We start from the raw sequence: 21,260 nt of genomic DNA, 5'->3' as shown, positions 1-21,260 counted from the left end.
TTGAGGTCTCGTGAGATGATTCTCTCTTTCTCGTCTTATTTCCACAAGAAAAACAAATAGAATCGAGGCAAGACAAGAGAGCTAGGTAGCTTCCTCTCCAAGCGTTGGAACCTGCTTGGGCCTTGATGTTTTGGAAGGCACTATCCCATCTGGCTGCGAAACGCATCCGCATTCGCATCCGCAGTCGGAGGAGGTTGAGGTATGAGGGAAAAACAAAGAAGGAAGTCCCGCCGAGCTCGCGGCGACAGATTTTCAGGATCACGACAAAAGTGCGGAGTAGGTGCAACAGGAATTGTCATTAATTAATTGATAAATAAGAAAGATGAGATGAGTTTGATAAGTGTCTGAAAATCCCAAATAATTCCCTCCAAGGAAGCATAATATGGTCTTTCGAGGTATTCAGCCAAGACGTCGACAGTTGACACAATGAATAACTTACATACATACACACAATGTCATTGCCTGGGGGGTTGGACAAAAGCAAAGTCCTGAATGCTCGTCCCTGCTGCATGTGGCGTTCCCGCGACCACTCTCCGTGGCATACGTACATGTAGAAAATGGGCCTGGACCCTTGAAATCTGAAGCAGTCGTCAACAATCGGCGGCCATGGCTCCCTGGGCTCCGTAGTTGATCGATGGGCCACATGTAAGGTATCCTCTGGAGGGGACGTGGAGGTCCGGTTATAGGAATCGGCAGCGCGTTAGTGTATATAGGTATACCCACAGGTGGGCTGGTTTTTAAACTTGAATCGATTGGATTGGACCTAATGCGATTGCGGCTTTCCTTCCCTTGACTTCTCAGTGAGTGACTCTTCCAAGCGCATCGAGTTCAGCCGTCGCGGGAGCAAAGTAGCAGGCTCATCTTTGTGGATTCGGGCCTAAGTGCTGTGGCGGGATCCGCTGTGATGGGTACAGTACCTGTCGAGACGATGAAGGGCTTGGCGAATACCCGTCATCCTCATCCTCGTCCTCGTCTAGTCTAATTCTGGTTTCTTTCTGGTCGGGGGTCGATGTGCGATAGATGCGCTCTCTGCTGAGACTGGCAGTAGTAACGTGGGGCACTAACGATTGATTACCCTCTGTACGGAAATAAACGAGCCAGTCATTTCTGTTCCTTCTGTCTTCCTTCTCTCCATCGGTTCGATGAATATTACCCTTTTGTAAACCTCAAGATCCTATTTGACTCGACTCGACTCGACAAACCTAAACTCAACTCAACTCTCAAAACCCTCCGCATCCCTCCCCCCCTCCCCCTCTACATCTAAGTTTTTGGCTTCTCATCCTTCCACCAGTCAAGGTCCTTTTCATTCGACGGTACAAGTATACCTATCCTTACTGGCATCAGCACTTATAGTGCGGAGTACATACATCATCAACTCGAAGGTGCCTACTGTACCTAGGTAACGTACGTACGTTCTCATCTTCGATCGTTCCTCTGCACCTACACCAAACACCAACACCTAACCCCTTCAATCGCTCTGGGCTTTCTCCTCCGGTGGACAGCGCCCGCTCACCCGCTCCTCACTGACGCCGGGTGCCCACTGAAGTCCCCGGAGCATCCCCCAAAAACAAGCACCCCACCCGCCCCGAACCTGGTGCATCCCAGTCGGTCTGAGGTGGCCGCTTTTGGGTGTGGTGAGTTGGTTGCCCTGATCTCAGCGAGGTTGGATTTCTTGCTCAGGGCCCTACCACTCTCAGCTATAGCTACAGCTGCAGCTGCAGCTAGGTTCTGTAACTTACAGTGCCATCCACCCCATACATGCTCGCTGTAAATTATTGAGCGGCATCTGGACTGCAAGCAGCTGCAGCAGTGCAACCCACACCCGAACCTTCTCACACCCTCCCACTAAAGCTACTACGTGGGGGGCCCTTCTCTTCGTCACCTCAGCCTCTCGCTCACCCTCACTCATACTCTCTTCTCTCTTTCATAGCCCGTTCAGCCCTCGCTCCACCACAAGCCGGCCAATATTTCCTCCATGAGCACATCTATCTCAATCGCAACCTCAAGTCCTGTTCTAACAATGAACCCAACAATAACAGAGCACGACTTTCGTTTTCCAAGAAGGCCAAGTGCATGGCCTGGCGCTGCTATTCACAACGCTCACACTCAGCGCAGCGGCAACTCGAACCGCATCCCAAACTCTCGTGACGCTTCGGCCAGCTTCAAGGAGCACAAGACCGATATGGCCACCACATATTCCCTTGCCCGGCAGGGACTGGGCGGCAGCGCCCTTTTCCCATTTCTCCAGAATGGCTTGGCCGACTCCGATCGCAGTATCGACAGAATGCAGCAGGATGATCCGCTTGCGACTCAGGTCTGGAAATTCTTCGCGAGGACCAAGCACCAGCTCCCTAGCCAGCACCGCATGGAGAATCTGACTTGGCGTATGATGGCTCTCAACATACGCAGGCACAAGGAAGAGCAGCAGCAGAGGCAAGACGAGGCGGATGCTCGAAGAAAAAAGAACATGGACGCCAACAGCCGGTATGTAAATCACCTCTTATTCCTACAACGTCATTTATGCTTCGAATCGCGTTCTTACATTTGATCCATGACGTGCTAACAAGGGCTCTCAGGCTTGGACGCCCAATGATGCAAAGCTCTCCCAGCGGCATTGCCCAACTGAGAAAGTCTTCTGAAAACAATCTGGCTCAACCTGATGCCATGAATCTTGACGACTTCATTTTTTCTGACAATTCTGGCTCGCCTATCAACTTTGCGTCTCCTGAAGGCGATAAAATGGTTGACGATAGGTCGGGCAGCTCAATGGCGTCGGCCATCCCAATCAAATCCCGCAAGGAACCATCTCTCCAGAATTTTGTCCCACAGTCGGTCCCCGTCCAGCCAGCTCACCAGGCTGCTCAGGGTAGCGAATTCAACTATGTCAACCGACATCTTCGAAAAACGAGCATCGATGATCGCAGGGTGAGTAACTCATTGCCCCTCCTCTTTGTGTGACCAGCAGCGCATATTGCCATTCGTCCGTCGCAAACCTCCAAATTTGTCGTTACTTTCTTTATTTTACATGTGACAGCACGCTTATTTCGCGCTCAAATGCTAACCTACACAACCAGACTCGAAAGCGACCTGCTAATTTCTCCCCCCAAGTCCCAGCTGTCAACAGCACTGCCGCGCAGAATGACCTGGATCTTGATTCAGAGTTGCATGACTATTCCCTAGACCAGCCCAACCAGGCCGGCATCCCTCAGCAGTCTAATGGCAGTAATGTTCCCTTCAACCTCGATACTTTTATGGAAAATGACTCCATGGTCAACAATGGAAATTTCCAGCAGAACTTCTCATTTTCTCCTTCGACATCACCTATGATACCCCATGGTCCCTTTTCTGGCATGTACCACAATTCATCTGTCCCTTCAGCATCTATGAGCAACAACAACAACAGCAACAACAACAACAATAGCGACTTTTATTCGCCACCAGCGTCTGCGTACCCCTCGAATGTCTCGACTCCTCATCCTGTGCCTGAGCAGGAAGGGTTCTATTTTGGATCTCAAGATGCGCGAGCGCAGCGTCCACAGGGTTTTCAGCAGAGCATTGGCAGTATGCTTAGCCAACAGTTCATGTATGGTGGCTCGAACGGCAACAGCGGCAGCACTATGTTCTCTGCTCCAGGCACTGCATCGGAGTCAATGTCAGCATATAGCACTGCCCCCAGCTCATTTGGGCATATCGACCCTTCTCAGGTGTTCCAGAGTGAACAAGCTGTCACTTCACCAACGATTCAGATGCCGCAAGATAACATGTTTTCTTTTGGAGCCGACTCCGATGATGAGGACAACAACGCATTTGCTGATCGTAATGTTTCAATGCAAAAGGATATGTCTTCATCACTTGATGAGTCAGGAGCGATGGGCTGGGATGCCAGCCTACCAGGCCAGTTCAGCACCCAAGCAGCTCGTTTCCCCGGCGGACCTACTCGCAAGCAGGTGATGATTGGAGGAACAACAACTGATTTTGTCGACAATAATGGAGACTGGGAATCGAACGGCCTTGAGCGATCCCAGTCACAGTCTTTCAGAGGAGGAAACCTCAGAAGACAGCATCCTAAATTACCGCGAAATGCATCTACGCCAGTTCACTTTGGCGGACAGCAGAATGGTTTTGAGCAGCTTGCACAGTCGATGCAAAGCTCTCCTGCTGGTGATGGAAACGGGACCATGTCAGGATTCTCATCTGTGGCTCCAAGCAGACCATCTTCGCCTCCCATGTCAAAGCAGGGCTCAACCACCAACTTGCAGTCAGCTGCCGGTAACGGGAACGACGGAAATGCTCCGACCACGTGTACGAACTGTTTCACCCAGACAACGCCTTTATGGAGGCGAAACCCTGAAGGTCAGCCACTGTGTAACGCCTGTGGTCTTTTCCTGAAGTTGCACGGCGTGGTGAGGCCGTTGAGTTTGAAGACGGACGTGATCAAGAAGCGAAACCGTGGTTCCGGGACCAATGTACCTGTTGGTGGGAGCAGTACGAGGTCCAAGAAGACGGCGAGTGCCCTGAACTCTCGCAAAAACTCGACCTTGTCGATGTCCACTGCGACAGCAAATAGCACCAAACCAAACAGCAACAACCCGACGCCCAAAGTAACGACACCCCCTGCTACTAGTCAACCCGCTAGCAGTAAGGATATCGATAGCCCAGTAAGTGGTACTACATCGGGTGCCAACACCGCTGGAAGCACTCCAAACAGCCATTTTGCTGGTCCAGGACCCTCTTCCGGTGCTGTGGGTGGTAAAGGGGTTGTCCCCATCGCGGCTGCGCCCCCAAAGACTAGCCCTGGACCTGGTGCCTCATCAATGTCAATGCAGCGTCCCGCCACTGCTTCTTCAAAACGGCAACGCCGGCACAGCAAGAGCGTTGGAGGAGATGTGCCAGTGTCGATGGATATCGACAGTCCCGATTCAACCAGCTCTATTGACGGCCCGCGTCCCTTTGGCTCCTCAGCTGGACTCTCGAGCTTGCCTGGTGGCATGTCCGCCAGTAGCTTCAACTTGAACCAGCGACCCAGTACGCTAGGGTCGGCTACCGGCATGATCAGCATGTCTGGTGGGCAAACGAGCTCGTTGATTGGTAGCTCTGCCGGTCCTCAGGAATGGGAATGGCTGACGATGAGTCTGTGATCGCAACAACACAGAATCAAATAGCTTTGATGATAATGATGGAGATTTTGGGAACTTCACCTTGAACGACGGTACAAATTTTGCGAACGATACGCTTGGACGAAATGGGGCATGATTTCAGGGCGTTTTAGATGGTGGCGTTTTCTATGAGACTTGATCATATGACGGATTGATACCTTACTTGGATACTTGCGGCGGATCGTACCGCTACCGATGTTGCTGGAGTTATATGGGAGGGAATGGCCTTTGATATGTGGTTATTACTGGGTAATCATGCACATGCCGAAACCTGCATGTTGTCAAGAAATGGCGCAGTTGTCACGACAATTTTCCAATATCCCGACGTCTCCTTATAGATCTGACGATTGGCCGAGGGTTTCCAATTTTTATTATTATTTTATAGATGGCCTGGAAACAAGCGAATGGGAGGGTTTCTGATGGTGCAAATTTGATGGATGGGACAGGATTTCGCAACGAACACACCCTCTGAAAGAGGTTTGATGATACCACTCAAGTCTATTATATACTTCTTGTTCATTCTCTCACAAATCCTTTCTTCCTTGCTTGCCCTCGTACGATAAATCAATGGAACCCTCCCAATAGGTTTGAGAATGCTTGGGACCAGCTCCACGAGAAAACAGATCGAGCGTCTCGAGTCTTAACTGCATGTCCTTGTGACTTCGATTCCCGAGTCAATAGATACTTAAGTGGCCAGTGTCATGTTAGGTTGGTTGGCATATGTGGTTAACATAAAGGCGAACATGCTCTCACAAAACGGTCTTGTCAAGTCAAAATTAGTTGCTCGTTAGGTCGCAGAACCAATACGAAGGTATTGCCATTTCTATCTTCGGAATGCCCCTGGCCTCATACCTGCCAAAGCCAGGAGGGAAACTATTCTCAAAACATACATACATAACCTTAACTATCGTAGGCTGGACTGCCTGACAACTCGCAGGCTTCATACCAGCAGACCGTGCATACAAAAACCTGGTCCGTATAGAACTCCTGCCTGCCGAAAATGAATAACACAAAAACAGAGCTGCAGAACTTGCAGTGTCGAATACAGTATCAGAAGTGATAATACAGCAGCATCGAAGAAGAAAAGTACCAGGGTGTCAAGTACCAACAAAGACATCAAGAATCCCCATAACGGTATGCATGTCACACCCTGAGACTCGGAATTAAGGGCCTGGGGCAACCTGCTCGTATCACATCAGAGGAGGGCTGTTCCCTTGCTGACAAAACCTCGCCAGCCAACCACGCTCTGAGGAGTTTGGGGCTCGTCCTAGAACATCGTCCCAAACGTCTCATCAGTGGGAATGCGCTTTCTGGGGCTTCCGCCTTCTTCCGTTGCGGGTTTGCGATGTCTGAACGTGAATCCGACGAAGAGACTCTTGCTCATTTGGTCTTCACGCTCAGCCATTGTCTCGAGAGCTTGTTGTTTGTCATGAACCTCCTTGTACTTGGCCATATCAGCCTCGTTGGTGAAATCATCGAAATAGCCCGCATCAGTTTCCGAGTCCAGCTCTGGTACAAAGGGCGCACGAGTTTGTCGCAAAACATCCCATTCAACTTCAGCAAAGTAGTGGTGAGCATATATATCTTTGATATTCGAGAATCGTCTTGTGCGAGAGTTGATGCATCTAAGGGATAATCAGTCAGCTTCAGTTCGCCATGACCAGACATCAAGAGTGTGCAGTTCACTCACGTGCAAATGAAATTCCAAGTTCTGTTACTCAGGAAGTAGTTGGGGTCCTCCCATACAGGTCTCTTCAGCACCTCCTTCCAGTGCTTCAGGTTACGCCACGTCTCATCCGGGGTGGCGCCCGCGAAAGGAGGAAATCCAGTGAGTGCCTCGAACAGCATGCAACCCAGACTCCAATAATCCACTGTAAAGTCATATTCCTCCCCTCTAAGGACCTCTGGGGCCATGTAGTCAGGCGATCCCACAATGGATTTGGCGTAGTTGACATCATTCTCGCGCATTGTCCGGTAGCTCTCTCGGCGTTCGGCCACAGTTCGCTGATCCATGGGCTTGCCGAAGGGAACTGCGCTTTCGGATGCTTTTTCCAACTTGATACGCATTGACTCGATCTTGGACGGGGCGAGCACACCTGCAGCAAGACCGAAGTCGGTCAACTTGATGTGTCCTGTAGAATCGACAAGGAAGTTCTCTGGCTTGAGATCTCGATGGATGTAACCGAGTTGGTGCAGGGCGTCAACGGAACAGAACATCTCGGCGATATAGAAACGGGCATGGCGGTTGGATAACACACCGGTGTTGTTAAGCAGGGTGCGGAAGTCGCCGCCAGGCACATATTCCATGGCCAGATAAATACTCTTTTCATCCTGGAAAGAGTAGAGGAGCCTAACGAGCCACTCGCTTTGGGCGGTGGTCAGAATATCTCTCTCCGTCAAAACATGGCGAACTTCGTCGAGTTTGAACAGCAACTTCTTGCTCATTACTTTGAGGGCACAGACCTCACGGGTGTCTTTCTTTTGAGCCAAGAAAACCTGGCCATACCCGCCTTGACCAACTTGTGTCAAAATCTGGAAGTCACCATGTCGAAGTCGAACTCGACGCTTGCGCAAGTTGGCGCGTTCTCGTCCTGTGTACTTGGTCCACATTTGGTTGTGAGTCTGTTCATCAGTCTCTGGGGGCGGAGGGTATTCGTTCTTGAAGGCTGCCAGTCGATTTTGTCTTGATCCAACATAGGTAAGGAGGTCGAAGTAATAGTCAAGAAAGTCTAACAAATTATTAGAGACCAATCAATAAGATGCCCTTCATAATCGACGGGTTTGGGGGATGCCTACAAAGCTGAGTAACATTGACGAGCCGCTTAACGTTGGGCTTCTGAAGAATCTCGCGCTCTTCGGGTGTCAGGCCTCGGGCGGTGTTGAATTTCTTCGTCGCAGGTGTGTTTGGTCGCTCTCTGTGCTCATAGTGTTGTTGACGAGTGACAGCAGCATGGCTATGTTGGTGGGGAGAATCGGTGCCAGCCAATCGAGAAGTAGGAGGTGTGTTCTCCTGGCCCTGTTTCTTTTGGGGGCTTGCAGGCCGTGTCTTGTGGACGACGCTTTCATCGACATTGACGTTGGACTCGTCGAGGGGCTGAACCTTGGTCTTGCCAGGTGATAGCGGGGTTACAACGCTTTGAGGGCGGCCCAACTTGAGGGGTGGCTCCATGACAGGAGGATTGAGTGTCAGGGCACTTTCGAATGCAGACGGGAGGTCGTGTGAGCCAGGAGGGTTGGTCTTCTTGCTCGGGCTGCCTTGAGGTGTGCTCGCGGGGTTGAGGAAGTTGTCCACCCTGGTGGATGGCGTAGCAGGTCGCGAACTGCCATTTTCGCTGGCCGGGTTCTTTTCTTTCCCTCCGGGAAAGAAACTGGACATGAAGCTCGCCATGGCTGCTTGTCTTCTTCCGGATATGTCTGCTTAATTGAGCGAGGGAATTTTGAAAAAGAAGAAGGTTCGTTACTGCAGTATATGTATGGTGGGGATGTTTAGTTGTCGCGATGTGAGCTGGAGTTGGAGTCGAGGGGTAGACTAGCGGGTGGACTCTGTTTTGTTTAGCTTGGGCTTGGACAGGCGGGTGAGTGGGGAAGAGATAAGAATAACAATCAACACTGAAATGGCAGTGGAAGTGAAGTCCGAGAAAGAAGAAGACTTGTATAGATGCTGTAAAAGCGAATTTACTGATGGTGATGGAGCTTGACGGAATTTCAAGTCAAATGGAAGCTGAGCCCGAATAAGGGAAAGAAATTGGAGAGGACAGGTCCGAATGGCAAGAACCTGGGTGCTCGATGAAGATCGATCAACAACTTACAAGCACTGTGATCGGGCAGGACCCCACTTGAAACGCTATTGGCTATCCCTTCAAATGCACCTAGGGGTGGTTGCTACTGCAACCAAGACGTACATGCCTAGGAGCCTCCAATCCACTAAGGTAAGTACCTAAGTGATCGATAGACCTTGCCTAAACAGCCGCCCATCAAATGGAATGATCTCCATTCGGCTGACGTGCTGTCGCTTGAGCAAGGCACGCAATCTTAATTTTTTGATAGTCTACCATTTTGAAGCATGTACCTTATGCCCTACCTAACCACAAGGCGGATCGTTTTTCTCAACTACCTATAAGTTGAGCACCAACCGTAGGGTAAGACAAAGGTGACTAGCTCACATAGTATTTGTTGAACTGCTGGAATACATGGCTAGGGTATCGTACTACACCGGTGGCTTCTTGGATAAGCCGCATTATTTTCTTCAACTTCATCTCATTAATTCTAAGCCGAGGATGATACGGATGTAATTGTCGCGCTGAGGACTCGGCTTCATTCTTATTTCGCACTGAGAGATCACCCGAGTTCAAAAGCTAGGTAAGGCTGTCGTTGATACTTAGTGTGTACCACCAAATCAGTAAAGAAAACTCAGAATCCGGTAATGCTTAAAGGTGGTCGTTGTCAGCTGGATCTGAGTCAATGGCCCTCATGGCGCCAACATTCTAGAATGCTCGAAATGTAGGACATGGACAAGGATGAGAAGACGACTCTGATTTGTCTAAGTATTAAGCCAGAGGTTCTATAAACTTTGCTAGATGATTATGATTGAGCAGTCTCTAAAGAAGTGTTTCCCCTGCTTGCCTGGAAAAATCGATGCACCTCTGAAAGCTAGAGCGAAGAATTATATGAAAAAGACATCGTGCTTCAATAACTTGTCTTAGCAGCTTCAAGTCCAATCTTCTGGCCAGCAAGCAGTAGTATAGAGCAAACAATAGACGAGAGCAACAAATACACCAACTTGACTACCTATGAACACGCTACGTGAGTCAAGCTCATCCTTGGTGAGGGGGAAAAGAAAACCAGGTCTGGATACATGACGATACACGGCCCTGAAGACGGTTTTCCGGTACATGAATACCAACTATCATGGAATTTACTAAGCTTTACCTTTTTCCAGGATCTGGTTTCCATTTTGTCGACTGTCTTTCGACTTTGTGTTGAGAAACCTTTCGAAGTCGGCATCAGTCAAACTGGATGATTTGAAACTATTGATCCGAGGGGCTTACAACGACCTGTTTTAACCTGGTTACCTGTCATCAACCAAACTTAAGATAAACATGGAGTATGGCGACCGAGATTTTGGTCAATTGAAATCTTAAGCACTTCCAACCTAGCTAAGTACTTTGTCTTAAGTCGGTCATACCTTGGTACCCAATGGTAGTAGCCAGGTCGTCTGAACAAAAAGCAAAAGAAGTTGACCTCGATTCTGTATGCGGCAGTTATAATGCATAACTATTATATCTGAACGCCGTTGAGAGGTTGAGGGCAGATATACAACTGAGCTGATGATGAATTTTGTACTTCGACTTACCCCTGAGTAGTATATTTAAGATGATATGCACTACCTACTCGGTAAGCTATATGAAATCTGGAGAGGAATTGCTGGTTCTTAGATAGTTGAATGTATTCAAGAGCATGAAGTTCGATATGACAATATCTATGTTGTGGGAGGTTTATGATTTTTACTTCAACTTGCCGACCCACACATGATCATCAAATAGACCAAATTTATCTGCTTTGAGTTCAAATGACCTTAAATTCGTTAAGCCGAGCCTGGTTTGTTGCTGTAGCTCCAAATCATCAGTCCGGTATGATTTACCAAGTCGCAAAGCTGCCTCGAAGGTGACAAATAAGTTGTAACTGTGCTGTGGCCATGACTTCACACAATACTCAGCGACAGATGAGCGTCGAACAAGATACATCATTAACCTTGAAGCAACTTACGGACTTCTCAAACTGGAATGTTGCTTGAATACGATCCTTGCCCACAACCAAGCTTGGACGTAGGAGATCTTTGAGGAAACTCCCCACAGGGAGCAAGAAAACTTATCCATAGTGCCAAGACGAACTACGGGTTCAAAATCCTACTAAGTTATACTAACCCACCTGACTAGGTCTCGCCGTTCAGATCAGGCCATCAGAGGTCATAAGTTGCTTGTCTCTTTTGGACACTCATTAGCAGAATAAAAGCGAATCATTCGTCCTTCGCCGGCTGGCTCGTACAATGCTGGTAAAATATTGCTGATCCATATCAAGAACTTGAATCAAAGGCTCCTCATCGGCCTAGGTACTTGCAACATCAAAATGTTGTGGGTCGGTTTTGACAGTTGAACGGTTGCCAACCGGTTTCAGCCGATAACGTGCAGGATCTAATCTTATCAATCTACTGACATGAGCCTTGGCGAGAGTAACATCATCCATCATGGGATCAGTTCCCCTCAGCTTAGCGCGGCCAACTTCCGCCATTATTCACTAGCAAATTTCCTCACGCGCCAGCATAATCCAAAGCCAAAAGCCATCGGATTTCCCACCGCCTCGCCTGGCTTACCTTTGTCACCTTCTTCCTGCCCGTGTTCTCATTCTTGGTTAACCGTGCCCAGCGCATCATAGGTCAACCTTGTCATCAGCCTTTCGGTGTCATCGACTCTGCCTACGCGATACGATCAAGAACGACGTCATGAAGTTCTCGCATGCCATAGCAGGCTTTGCTGCCACAGCCCAGGCTTTCACACCGGCGTCCAATATCTTTGGAGACAACGGTAACACCGATGCAAATGCTCCTCATAAGATCCCAACGGTCCACGAGTCCGTTGTCATGGCGCGCCGCATCCTTGCTCTTACCAAGCTTGCGACACTCTCGACCGTCTTCCCTTCCGGACGATCTAATATAGAACTCGAGTCCGACAGTAATGGACTTGAGGGCGTTCCTATCGGAATGATGGATTATGTGGCGGACTGTGAGGATGAAGGTAACCCTACCATTCTCGAGATCAAGATCGCAACCACGTTTAGAAACGTTCGGGCTGGATCAAATCTTACCCTCTCCATGAACTGGGTCCCTCCCTACCCGCCCGCTAAGCGTATCTCCCTTCTATCACGACTCTCAGCATATATCCCCTTTCTCTCCAGTCACGGTTACAACAGCCGTTTGGAGGAGTCGCTCTCCGTGCCGGACACTGTCCCTTACTCTGCGGCCAACTTGCCACGTTTTGCCCTCTTTGGGTATCTTGAGCCCATTGAGACCACACCGGTATCAGCACTGAAACTTGCGGCATGCTTCACACGCAAGCACCAGGACGCCAAGTACTGGCTGCCTGGCAATGTGATCCACGAGAGCGCTTGGGCGCGTCTGGTCGTAACTAAGATCTACTGGGTTGGCGGCTTTGGCGACCGCGCCCGAATCGGCTGGCTGCCCGTTGATGAGTGGAAGAGCGTTACCAGAGATGAATGGGAGAGCATCAAGCTTCCCGGCGAGGAGAGAGGTTGGAGTGAGTGGTCAGTTAATACTGCAGAGCTGTAGTAGTGGCATCGCCTGATCCGAACGGGCGCGCTCCTTTCTTTTCCTTTTGTCTTCTTCCTGTTTGAGAGGATACAATATTGGGGCGGGAACATTCTTTTGCATATGTGTTTGCTACGAATATAGGGTCATACTTAATGGCTGTCGCAATGGTCCACACCAGAGGAGTCGATTTTACATAGGCTGGCGCGGCAATATCTGGTATGGTAGTACGAGCCTTTCTTGCATAACATTTTCCTTTTCCTTGTGTCCCTTGAGATGACAAATTGTACTATCAAGGAAATTCTTGAACACGGCACGCAGATAACCGAATTCACATTTTGAACAATTTGGAGACATGTTGTCTCACTTGACATGCATTTCTGCTGTATGTGCTACGGTCGGACGGGATTGGCAATGAGATACGAGCGTGTTTGTCTCACACAGCGTCAACGTTTGGCAAGCCGCGTCGCTGGGCTTGGCAACGTGTGGTGTCGCCACCAGCTACCACCTCCAATGGTCGGGACATAGCTGTTTGGCCTCCGAGCCCGTGACGATCCGTGTCCCATCACAAACAACTCAAGGTGTCGCTTTCCCTTCACTATGTGACCGTACACTTGACTGCATTTGGGAGGGACGGCTGGACGGGCAAAGATGTCATGCCTCTTCTTAACTGGTCCAGTTGGTCCAAGGGTTACAAGGGCTACAAGGGCTACGAAGGGATAGGGATAGAGAGAGAGTCGGGGGTTCACGACGTACACACATATGTACATACATAGTCGCACGGATTGATCCGGCGGGCCACGGACGATCCGATACCCTGCGTTACCCGTGAGTTCTGATTATAGCATGTATGTTGACTTGGAACTGCATGTTTGTGGGGAAAACATGCGCCAATATTGTGTGAGAAACGCGGGATGAGCTAGCGTAGCCTATTGTTGATAGCATATCTCAATGCAGCAAGCCATCGGAATCTCAGCCTACTGCGAAGATGCAGTTGTTCTGCCGGCCTTTACATATCCTATCACGGTGTCTCAGAAAACACTCAGCCAAGCCGTACATGATGCTCATGGTACCGTTTCGCACAGGGGCACAAGTACTCCGTATGTACAAAGGATCTGCAGTTCAATACAAAGAGACATGAGAACGGCTCAGTGCAACGAATTACGGAACTCTGCATATGAAATGGTCTTGCTAATAAGGTGCCTTTCTTTATTACGGAACAACATTGCCGCAGCACAATGATCTCCCCCAAAGAGGAAGGTTTGGTGCACTGTCTGTTGGAAGTAATTTTAGTCTATCCCTCACTCACTCACTCACAGAATCACTGATTTTTAGACTGTAAGTGCTCATATGTACAGCTGACGAGTACCCCTACTGGTCAATCGGTACAGGATCTCGGGTCGGGGTTGGATCCCGACGGAAAAGACAGGATGTTCCGTTCCAAGAAGTCGGACCAGCTGGGAGACAAGTTTTGGGAGTCTGTCGGTTTGACCTGCTGCTGCAAAATTAGCCGTGATACATGCATGAGGAGGCTTGTTTTGCATGGGACGGCGTTGAATGTGAGCTGATAAGGCACTTAACCCCCCCGTATCTACGGGTATCTTCTCCGCATCAACTGGCACACCGCAACGCAAACGCACGACCCTGTCTTGCTCCCAAGCGATGATAGGTAGGTAGCCAAGCCAAGAGCGGTTGGCATGGGCCAACAGCAGCATCATATTGAAGTTGAACCCATGATCCGCACAAGACAGTCCCCCTCTCAGTCCTGAGGCAAAACAGGCTCGTCCAATCATTCCGGCGAATAGACTTATTCAATTTCCCTTTAAGTTTGACGACAGTCATCAAGTCGCTGGCGAGGGGTTATCTACCGTTCGCGAAGCTACACAGTCATCGGGGCTTGCGAGTGGCTTACAGCAGGCATCTCGCTGTTTGTCAGCGCCGATGTGGTGTTATTCCCTCCCCGGAAGCCCAAGTCCCAACGCCCATGTCGCCGGGAAAAGAGAAGCAAGGGCCAGCCAAGGGGGAGTTGTTTTGGTGGGACACAGTCCACGGCTTGGCCGCTGATGCTCTTAGATGGAGGTTCTGGATGGGGAACTATCGGTCGATTATTTACAATGGCTTGGCTTGGGGGTTAAACTAAGTGAATGGTGACGGGTTGGTAATTGACATCCATGTGAGAATGTCCCATTCGCTTAGGCTTTGGCTTGAGAGGGGGGAGCTGAAAGCTGTTGGAAAGGTGATATGCCATCGAATGAAGCGCTCTCGCCCGGCTGAATTCCGTCATTGGAAGCACCTCGAGAAATGATGGCTGGATTGTCTTCTTCACCTGGTTGGCCGAATAATGGCTCACATCCATATACATACTGATGTGGAACAAGCTTTTGGGAGAAAGAAACTCGGCATCGTGCTCAGATTAAGCGCAATGTATTTCCTGGTTGACTTACTTCCTTGCACGAATATCTCTGGAGGGAAAATTGGATAATATTTCACCAGAGTCAAACGACAGCTGAGGCCTCTCATCAGTCACCCCCAACAAGCGCTGTACAGCTAGTTGTGTAGACCCCAATAGATAACGCACATTCCACGAGGCAAATGCTTCTATGAGATCTTAAGCTGCGCGATTGTGTGCCTCCAAGCGGGGTTGATGGCTTTTGGCTGGGGGTGCCGTAATGTTATTTGATCGCCAAGCAGGTAGGTAGCCAACTGTAACCCCTGAATAACACAACAACGTTATGCACTCTGATGTGACCTGAACGCTCTCACCTCAAACCGCCCGTCAATCTCAATCCTTTCAAGCAATTCACCCGCTTATCCCTTGGAGAGTCAACACGTAGCACTGCACGGATAGAGGGTTGCTTGTGATTCAGGAATTCTCAGTGATCCCGCCACGAGTCATCTCTCACAATATATCGCCACTTGACGCTCAGCGTCTCCCCCAATCGATCTTATCCCAAATCCTCAAGACTTGCGCTGTAATAACTCTCATGTAATGGAATTGATTCCCCAGTCCCAAACCCCGTCGGTCCCTATCCGCAGCCATAGCCGTAGTCTAAGCCCGTAGCTCGGGTCGGGCCCGCACCACGAAGAATACCTACCCTAGCTACCTACCCTTTCCAAATTCAAAATGTCCGGGCAGGGTTCCAGCGTAATAAACGATTCAAGGGACTGGCCAAGCGACGGCTGAGAGCCCGGATGGGGGGGGGGATCCATGTAAAACTTATCGAAGCTATGTAATTGGTACTTTGCGGATCTAGTGTTCAAGGTGGTCCTGTGACGCAAAAGCCCTGTTGTCGCGGCACATTAGCCATCTCTCCGTTGGTAGTTTCTACCTCCATCTCCGCTCCTGTCTCGTCTCCATATTTCCTCTCGAGGGCCTTTTTAAGTTAGTACCTTGCCAACCTTGCCTCATCTCAGAAACGCTCTAACTCAACCTACCTACGGAGTACCTAACATCACCTCGCCCCGTCTGACCCCATCCACATCTGTACATCTCATAATTCATTCATCGACAGTTGCCGCTCTCGGTCGGGGTTCCGTGCCGCTCGTGTACATACTTTCGCTATCTCGACACTATTCTTTCCAGTTTGTGCATCCGTATCTTCCTCCTCTTTGACTCGAACAACCAAACTCTACCGAATCGAAGCCATTCGCGTGCGTGGCTCCATTCTATCGATCCGGAACAACAACGGCAACGGCGGCTGTGATATTTGGGGGATGATAGAAGGCATGGGTAACAATCGAGTTCGGATTCTCGAATCACGTTGATTACTTGTCCATTTATGCTTCTGGTTGCGCGGCTGGCTCATCAAACCACGTATCAACGACAACGCGACTATAGGGAACGCAAACCTTGAACCCCATTTCACCTTCGAGTATTGAGGCGCCACCGAATACTGTAGGGCATCGCAGTACCGTTCCCAGAAGTCGCGTTTACTGCGGTTGTCCATCACCATCACATACAACACAAGTCGACACATCCTCTTTATTTAGATTTTTCGGAATGGCGCCTCCGCCCACGACTCAGAAATGACCTCGCGGACCACAATGGGCGCTCATCCGCGGCCGCCTCAGCGTTCCGTGAGCTCATCATCGTTACCTGTCCAGCGCCCCCCGCCACAGCGATCATTATCACATCAGCAGCAGTTTATGGCGGCCGCCTCGCCAGTTCGAAAGGATGCTTCTTTCATCGATTTAACCGCCGACGCCGGCGATGCTACCCCTAATCGTTATCACACAACGCCTAGAAGAGGAGGCTCACGTCTTCGGCTCGAGTTGTCACACAATGCTTCTTCAAGTTCCTTACCTACATCCGAATCGCCGCAGTCTCTTACACCCTCGCGAATACCCAATTCCGATCCCTTTCAAGCTATGGTCGGCAGCCCTGCCGACAGCGCCAGCTCAACTTTTATGCCGATGCCGACACGTCGACCGGTACCTTCACAACCCAGATTCGCTCCTCGAATTACAGCGACAGCGCCAGCGCCAGCCAAGAAAGATGTCCGGCCAAAACCATACACCGTCGAGATTCCCTCCGTCGCGCCACGATACTTCTCAGCCAACCGACCCGAAACCGTAGTACGAAATCCCGTTGACCCATTCAGCAAAGGTCTTAACTCTGGATACGCCGATTTCTTTCCCTGGAATGGAGCACATTATGAAGACGAGTGGAGCAGCGAAGCGATCACAAAAGGGACATGGGATAAGGTGAACTTGAATGTTCCCGAAACTTCGTCTGCTAAGCTTGCCATCTTCCCGGCTCTGAAGCAAAAGACCGGCCTGAATGCACTGTCTACTATATTTATGGGAGTTCTGACTCAGCGTAGACATCGAGGACAGATCAATGCGCCCTCGACTTTCAAACCACCACCTCGAGTTACGCTCACGGATACGAAGAGAGAGGTTTGGCTCAAAGACCTGGCCAATCCCGCGATATCTCTTAGACGCCTCAGCCGAACTATCCCCCACGGCATTCGCGGAAGAACGTTACTCGACCAATGCTTGAACAAGAACGTTCCCGCCGAGCGAGCTGTTTGGTTGGCAAAGTGTGTCGGTGCCAATGAGATCAGAGGGTTGAAGAGGAAGGGTGTCAATGGTGCCTTTGTCATGGGTGGTGAACTGAAATGGGCTCGCGACTGGACCGTTTTTGTTGAGCAATTTGTCGATGCCGTTGTTGCTGGGTTTGGTGAGAATGACTGGAAGAACCGAGTCACATATGCGTAAGTTGATATGCGTCTAGGTCTAGAAGCACAGCAGCTAACTGTCACACAGCATCCGCTTAGCAACGAACCTTTACTCAGAGCAGTTGCTAGATCGAGATCATTACCTTGACTGGGTTGTATCTGGAATTGAGAATAGCCTTCAGTCGCGTATTCCCATGTGGCTGCTCATTGCTCAGATTTACTGGAAAGACCTTCTCAGGTCACGCAAGTATGGCCGGAGGCTTGTATTTGCTCTACTCAGCCACTTGCATGTGGTAGGTTCACACGCAACTATTATTCTAAACGATTTGACTAAGCAAGACCAGATATCCAACGACCCTGATAGGGATCTTCTCGTGCAACTCTCCAGTAGACTGTCAGCTTTGCTCGTCTCACTAATTCGTTCTAACCCAGAGAGCTTCATCAACCCTGGAGCCTGGTCGACTTACAAGGATACCTTACATGCTTGTCTGCGCTCTGATGATGAGCAGGCTCGAAAGGCACTACATGCCATTAATTCACGAAACTCACGTCTGGTAGTGTCTAGTACTGCTTCTCCTCCTGCTGGGCGAAGTCAACTAGTCAAGTTGCTTGATGCTGCCTTGAAAGAGTCTAGCGATAACCATTTAGCCGCAGCATGCTGGGCAACAAGTGAGAACAAGGCTTTGATAATGAGAACAGTAGTTGAGTGGGCAACTTCGTTCCATCGTCCAGGTTTAGCCAAGGTTTATGCCGCCGCCCGTTTAATTCGGCAATGGAGCCAATTTCGTGTGAACCCTACCACGCCCATCCTCGAGACACTCGACAACATCGCCCCCAATGACAAGGCACGGAAAAACCTCGTCTATCACCTGGTCACGGAGCTTGTTCGAACAGGCCACTTTTCCGTGTCTCAATATATGCAGTGGACTATCGCTCGTGGTGGTTATCATTGTGCCGCGGAAATCGACCCCGTGTCAGGTCCGTGTTCCAGCAGGTTGCTAGTCGAACTTCCGCTCCATTCTTTATCTGAGAGGAAAAGGGCTGAAAGAGCAAACTTGTTAAGACGAGCTGGCAACTATTCGGTCGCTGAGGAGGAGCAAGACATCGCCAATGCAATCAGGGTCGTGAAACATGTTGTGGGGCTCCCTTTACTCTCAAACGATCCATTGTCAGGGCGGAAGCCAATGTCACTCAAGAGGCTATTGCAACGGATGGGCGGTAGCAGTACTGCTCTAAGGAGCAGCATTGGGGCACATTTGCGCGATGAGCTAACTGGGCAGTTCATCATGAAGGGCCACCCTTTATCTCTGACTATGTTCACCGCTGTTCGAGACATTATGGAAACTGCCGAAGATTACGCCATGTTATCCGACATTCTTGGAGCTTGCGCGAAGACCGCCGATCCTGACGTTCTGGCGTCCGTTGCCGATACTGTCCATTCAAACTTGCAAATCTTCTGCGCCTTGGATAGCGCAGATGAACTGTTTAACAGCCTGATCGAGCGCCTTAGAATGATGAACGAGGAGCAAAGACTCGTTCCACGACCACTACTTGCAGCTCTTGACAGTCTTGCGCAACGTATGGCTGGTCATGAGGTTATTGCCAGCCAGCTTCGCCAAGAACTCGTCCAAAATGATCGCAACAACGCTATTGATGCTTGCTCGCCGGTTTCCGACATCGTAGCAACCCCCTCTCACCAAGCTGAAAACAACGTGGCTGAAGAAGTCGAGAAAACACTTTCCAGTGGAACACGGTTGGACCCTCCAACAATGAACAAGCTTTTCCGAATGATAATCCCTGCTCTTGAGCGCGGGTGGGAGAAGGAGGACGATACGCGCCGGGTGTTGGCAACTTTACTCGCGAGAATACGAGTTTTTGATGCTCACCATTTTGATAAACTCATGACCGACTGGACAAGTCATATTCGTTCGATACCGAACCGCTCCTCCCTTTCTACTTTATTCCCACTTCTTATCATTACAGGGTGTCTGACAATGCCTATTATAATGAGCACTGCAAGCCCTCCATTCGCGAATATCCAGAGCCTTGCCCCAGAGTCGTCCAGAGGTCCTGCGACCTACTTACAAGAACTCTTACAACTCGTCATCATGCCGCTTCCCCAAGCAACAGGGCTTATAGCTGAGGAAGCCTACCGTTTCCATACCGAACAAAAGTGCGCCAAATTTGAGCAGTCCAAAGGATTGCTGAACCTTGTTCGAAACGCTTTGCTCGAGTACTCGACTGTCAGAAACCATGTCGATGGCACCGAGTTTCCTCTTGACAATATTGAGTGCCAAGAAAGTCTGCTCGAGACCTTACGAACTCTGGTTCTGGTGGATTCCTCCGCAGTCTCAAATGCTTTAGGCATCAAAGCGCTTCCTGCTGAAGCTGTAGGTCTCGTCCGCAAGGTGACCACGAAACTCCTTATTCCTGGAGACTCAGGCGATACTCAAATTTCGTTCGATCATATTTTACAGATTGCCAACGAGTTGACGCTGCCTTTCTGCCAGCTGAAGCTTAACTTAGATCTGTCATTGCCACAGCCTAGCGCAATTGAGGGACAAGATCAGAGTTCCTCTCGCTTCGAGATATTCGCCAGGGCGATGGATCGAGCCATTGAAGCAGGCAACATCATGTGGACCAGTTTGTTACCTTGTTTGAGTGACGACATTACCCAGCATCTCAAGACACAGGCTCAAACTGGATTTCTCGACCTGGTTCCTTCGTCGAAGGCTCCTGACTTTGTCGACACTGTGTCACGGCAGTCCCTCCGCATGGCCGAGAATTTACTAGAAGTCGTGGAGGCTATTATCTCGGGCCAAGCCCCCCCTAAGATGGCACAGTTATCCTTGAGCATGGTCGAGAAGCTGACAGACCTGTGGGAAATCGTCGCAGCAGGGCCTCAGGAGCGTCCCAACTGTCACGCTGCCGTATTACAGCATTGGCTGCCCGCTATGCTTCGTTTTGTGAACCTCCATAGCTTGTCGTCCGAGCCACCATCAGCCCCTCTTCCCACGGCTTCGGCGACACGGCCTCCTATCCCACCCGTGCACGATGTTCGAGCACGCATTGTCCTTGTTCTTTGCGGGTTACTACTTGATTTGGAAACACTGCCGCCAGCTACTGTTGGCTCCCTTGTCCAGCAGGTCTTCGACATTGCTATTCTCCTGGTAGATGCCCTGCCCGAGGAACTGCGAGCCAACTGTGCCAAGGCCATTTTGTTAAACCCAGGCGGAATGCCCAACCAGGGAACATCATCTGACCCTCGGCTTTACTATTTATTCAGCTCACCACCACCGTCTCCGTCAGATAATCTTATGCTGTCCCACCGAGAAAAAGCAGCAACGCCTCAGAGTGCTGCCGCTCGTGGCATGGGCGCGCAATACGGCATCGGGCCAGTAGTCCAGGAGCGCCTGAGTCCCTTCATTCTCCGTCGCTGGGAGGTGCTTAGCGAACCGACTCCCAATGTTGGTGAGAACGATACGAGCTTAAGTCTAGGTCTTTTTGAAGCTATCAAGCTTCAGTGAGATTGTTCAAGATAGGCTTGAATCTTTTCTTACCTCCACAAACCAAACTATGATGTCAAAGACTGACATCCTTCAT

General features: G+C 50.1%; 4 protein-coding genes across 4 annotated transcripts; 3 read left to right on the top strand and 1 right to left on the bottom strand.

Annotated features, from left to right (window-relative positions):
* Positions 1 to 1,975: 1,975 nt before the first annotated feature.
* Positions 1,976 to 5,138, top strand: J7337_008383 (uncharacterized protein; the record flags this gene model as incomplete). Its single annotated transcript, XM_044826002.1, has 3 exons — positions 1,976 to 2,484; positions 2,577 to 2,925; positions 3,075 to 5,138. The coding sequence occupies 3 exons, from the start codon at positions 1,976 to 1,978 to the stop codon at positions 5,136 to 5,138; spliced, it is 2,922 nt and encodes a 973-aa protein (XP_044678919.1).
* Positions 5,139 to 6,423: 1,285 nt separating this feature from the next.
* J7337_008382 (uncharacterized protein) lies at positions 6,424 to 8,544 on the bottom strand (the record flags this gene model as incomplete). The annotated part of the gene is made up of 3 exons (XM_044826001.1): positions 6,424 to 6,781; positions 6,847 to 7,885; positions 7,953 to 8,544. The coding sequence occupies 3 exons, from the start codon at positions 8,542 to 8,544 to the stop codon at positions 6,424 to 6,426; spliced, it is 1,989 nt and encodes a 662-aa protein (XP_044678918.1).
* Positions 8,545 to 11,655: 3,111 nt separating this feature from the next.
* J7337_008381 (uncharacterized protein) lies at positions 11,656 to 12,498 on the top strand (the record flags this gene model as incomplete). The annotated part of the gene is made up of 1 exon (XM_044826000.1): positions 11,656 to 12,498. The coding sequence occupies one exon, from the start codon at positions 11,656 to 11,658 to the stop codon at positions 12,496 to 12,498; it is 843 nt and encodes a 280-aa protein (XP_044678917.1).
* A 4,023-nt stretch (positions 12,499 to 16,521) lies between these two features.
* On the top strand, positions 16,522 to 21,184 carry J7337_008380 (uncharacterized protein; the record flags this gene model as incomplete). The annotated part of the gene is made up of 2 exons (XM_044825999.1): positions 16,522 to 17,693; positions 17,746 to 21,184. 2 exons carry the CDS (start codon positions 16,522 to 16,524, stop codon positions 21,182 to 21,184), a joined length of 4,611 nt encoding a protein of 1,536 aa, XP_044678916.1.
* Positions 21,185 to 21,260: the final 76 nt, after the last annotated feature.

The sequence above is a fragment of the Fusarium musae genome, chromosome 6 (assembly GCF_019915245.1).
Source record: "Fusarium musae strain F31 chromosome 6, whole genome shotgun sequence".
Classification (NCBI taxonomy): Eukaryota; Fungi; Ascomycota; class Sordariomycetes; order Hypocreales; family Nectriaceae; genus Fusarium; species Fusarium musae.
This window is presented reverse-complemented; position numbering and strand designations above follow the sequence as displayed.